This window comes from Thermobia domestica, chromosome 10, assembly GCF_964235325.1.
Source record: "Thermobia domestica chromosome 10, izTheDome1.hap1.1, whole genome shotgun sequence".
Taxonomy (NCBI): domain Eukaryota; kingdom Metazoa; phylum Arthropoda; class Insecta; order Zygentoma; family Lepismatidae; genus Thermobia; species Thermobia domestica.
The window spans coordinates 111,296,100-111,300,308 of NC_137463.1; the positions used below are offsets into that span (position 1 = coordinate 111,296,100).

A 4,209-nucleotide genomic window follows, 5' to 3' on the forward strand; every position below is an offset into this window, starting at 1 on the left:
CTGCCCCCCTTTGTCCCCCCTAATTGCCGCCCATGGTTTCAAGTTTGAAAATTTTGTTTTATTTGTGAAACGGGTAAAGGAATGAAAAACAAAAACACATTAACCGACATCGGGAGAAAGTAGACGTGTATTTGAGGGTATGCTTACCATGGCCGCCATCTTGAAGTCGGCTGTCTTGTATCTCGCTCTTTTTTTTTTTTTTTTTTTTTTAAATGAAGGGATGTCATGTAATATATCAAATTGGGCTACGAGTTTTCGAGAAATACAATCGTGAAGTCTATATTATTATATTTCTAAGACATAATGAAATGCACATTGATATGAATACGTTGGTTCAAAAATTTAACAGCTGTATCATTTTGAAAATAATTTAAGTCAGGAAAACGCTAGTGAGAACATCGACTTATAAAAGGTATAATCAGCTTGAAATCGTTATCGACTGCAGACAAAATGAAATGGTGATGACACAAACCTTAAGGAACTGATGGAAGATGGATGACATATTTTCAATTGGATTATTCGAGTTAGAAGACAAATCTTCATAAACAGCACCTATTCAGCACGCACTAGTAGGCCTATACATTTGGTTTTCCTGATTTGATTTATATATACGGGATTTTTCGCAGGAGAGGCCAAAGTTTGTCCTTTGGTTTTTATATTTTTAACATGCAGGGTGGCCCAAAAGTAGGATACAGACCTGCATTGATCACGTATGACATTTTAATTTATCAAGGTAATGTATTTATTTGCTTCGGTCTGTTCCGAGCTTCAGGTATAAGTGAAAAGAAATTAAAAACAACTCTGAAGAAACTAAGCCAATACCTGTATGGATAACAATAAGTAAATGATATAAAATGCCATGAGCCGATCAGTTCGGAACTTTATACCTACTTTTGGGTCACCTTGTAGTTATAATAAGAGAAGGGGTATTCAAAGAAGTCGCACTGAGGCTGATTTATTTCATACCATCTCGGTATTCACGGTGGTATCACATGACGTAATCAATAAGAATGCCAATAACTTTTATTTAGTGGGGTGTTCAAAATAAAAGAGGGTGTGCGCCCAGAATAATATTTTTTACATAAACTCAAAGAAAACAATATTTTACGGTCAGGGATGTATGTAGGGAAATTTGGGGGAGTGTTAAGGGTGTTGGGGTGTGTAAAATACTCCCTATAATATCCATAATATCTATTTTTACAACAAAAGTTGTAAATGTAAAAAAAGTAAAGAAATTACTGCAGCATTAAATTCAGAAAATATTTGTTTATGACCGGAACTTAATACACACTATTCATTTGCTAGTTAGGGAGAGGCCACACCCTCCCTTATGGAGTCGATGCATGTATCTGTATTGCAGTATGTTGTTGTGTGTACTTGACAACCAATAGCAGCAAGACCATCTCAACGGTACCATAGCCACTTGGTCGGGGGCCCAGCGTACAGAATGGTATGTATTAATTCCATGTAATCATAGGGACCACAACACACTTCTTTACCCTGGGGCCTAATATGCTGTTTAAACGGCACTGGGGAGTAATTAGATTGGATAGTAAAGTATACGGCACTAGCGCGGGGCCCAATTGGAAGCAATCGGTTCAATTGGCTTAAGGCCGGCCCTGATCCTCAGCCTAAAACAACATTCGTGTGTTGATCAAGTGATATTTGTCCTATTTCCTACATGACTGATTGTAAGTTTAGATTGCCTAAAGAAAGAAATATAATTAATGGTGAATTGGTGATGCATTGTCCACGTTTTGCTTCTCAAACAATGATTTCACCGTATAATACGAATTCAATACAAACAATAACTTTTTAAAAATATTTCATTATTGAATTAAACATTTCCATAGGTTTCTACTAACGAAGCATTGTGTTTTCGTGCAAGAAGGCACGCATGTCAGATCTGATATACGATACTACATATTTTATTCAGAAGTAAAAGTTAATCTCCCTTTAACATTGAAACTTAACAGATAAAAAGGAGAGAAAGCAGGAATTTAACTCACGAGAAGACTCTATTTGCTTTTTGACTTTTTTAATTATCTCTGTTTCTACACTCCTAGGTAAGTAGAATTTTCCCTATTTCAACCTACGAGTCATCATGGACACCAAATACAAACTACCAACGCAAACACCTGAACAAATTAGGGAAGCTCTGCAAGAAGAGTTAGATTTCCTACGCGTGAAACAAAAAGTTATGGAAAACGATATTAAAGAGTATAAGGTGGAGACGAAAGGCCTACTAGAAAAACAGATAGCAGAACTGCAATTTCTAGAAAGTCAAAAACATGACCTTGGGCTGAGCTCTCGACAGTTGACGGCTGAAGCAAACGATGTAATGCAGAAAAGGGAAAACCAAGAATTTAAGAAGTTACTTAACAAGTATGATCAACATTGTCAAACGATTCGCCTTGAAAAATTGGAACTAGTTGCTGTTGATACCAAAATTAAGAAGACGGAAGCAAGGTTAAAAAAGATCGAGCAAAAGAGGAAAGGTCTGCCACGTTTAGATGATGAAATTCCAAGACTGAACCGAATAATCAAACAAATGGAATCTCGTCTATATGTTGCTAACGTAAACGCAAATAAAGAAATCGAAACAAACAGAAAACTTCGCAAGGAAATCTGTGACCTCTTGAAAGAGAGAGAGCTATTCTTCAAAATCGAAACAGAAATTCAGAGTCACATTGCTGATGATACAAGACTTCTGAATCAAATGGTGAATGTCATCAAGTTGAATTTCAGTATGACTGATGAAGGATATCTGAGGCTGGAAAACTTACAAGAACGTAATAAGCAAGACTATGAATTTCATTCAGATGAAATGATGAAATTAACACGCCTATATGATAATGAAAGAATGCTGTTTAAATTTCTACACCAAACAAATATCTCAGGCACTTCAAAAGAACTTACAGAGAAGAAAGCGTTAAAGACAAGAGAAATAGTAAAAGCCATGACGTCTCGATTAGAAAGTTACTCTAATATACTGCAAGGAGTTCGTGCGATTAAACAAAAAGAAGATATTTACGCTATCCTAGAAGAATTTAGAATGCACAGTATAGTAAATTTTAGCCTATTCAAACTAGTAACTACAATGAATGAAGAGGTGTTATACTATCAAGATAATGTATTGTATTTACGGAACCAGATTGATGATGAACGAGTCGTCTTGAAACTTCGCAACAAGGCATGGAAGGAAGATTTGGAAAAATTAAAAGAAGAGCTTGTGTCTATTAAATTGGAGGCAACCGTGGTAGAAAGCGTGCTAGAAGAAGCAGACAAAAATATTTTGACACTACTGGAAGAGTGTATGCAGTTATTTACTATTTTTGAGTGTGACACAGCACCTTTCATGAATTTGTTAGGTTTCAGTGATGGTGTTAATACGAACAATTATAAATTGATTTTGAAATTAATGGAAATGCGTTTAGACTATCTGCTGAGCGTAGAATATTTCATATCAGAGCGCACAATGAGCATTTTCACTACAAAAGTGGAGGAAGAAGTTATATTGTATGAAGAACCAAAGACAGAGAAAGAACCGACTGACTTAGTCAAAACTAAGCCTTCAGCTGAATCAGTGTTTGATTTCGATTACGACGAAGGAAAGCCCTTGTTACCAATATTGAAAGAAGAGGCAAAACAAGTTGTGAAAACGAACCTACACCGACTAACCTATTAGCACGTATGATTTTCGTTTAGTAAGGTAGGGGAGTTTTTCCTTTAAGATTAAAATTTGGAATATCTATTATAAAACAAAAATGTGGGAGAAGTTTAGCTGCAATTTAAGAAGAGGAGGTATCAACAGGATAGCATTTTGAAAATATGAAACAAGAACGATAATTTTTCTCGAAAGATTTTACGAAGTCAAAAGCCTACATACATGTTCCTCGTGTGAGAACCACTTCATAAATATAACGCGTAACTAGGGAGTGTAGTTTCAGTGTATAATTAAAAATGAACAAATAGTTTTCTCATTCAAATTAACTAGACCTGCTAAGGATTATTATATAGACTTACTATGATCTGATAGAATTTTCCTGTATGTTTACTTCCCGAAACATAATGCTCAAACATTAAAACAACATTGGAAACTTTTACTGATTCAATAATTAAATTGTATTTTTAATTTTTCTTTCTAATTTTCTTTTATTACAGAATACACAATTTGTAAAATTAAATACATTAATATTGTAATGTTTA

The 4,209-nt window shown here is 34.9% G+C and overlaps 1 protein-coding gene across 1 annotated transcript; it reads left to right on the forward strand.

Annotated features, from left to right (window-relative positions):
• Positions 1-2,104: 2,104 nt before the first annotated feature.
• On the forward strand, positions 2,105-3,688 carry LOC145661580 (coiled-coil domain-containing protein 63-like). The gene has a single exon (XM_081726898.1). The coding sequence runs from the start codon at positions 2,105-2,107 to the stop codon at positions 3,686-3,688; it is 1,584 nt and encodes a 527-aa protein (XP_081583024.1).
• The last annotated feature ends 521 nt before the right edge of the window (positions 3,689-4,209 follow it).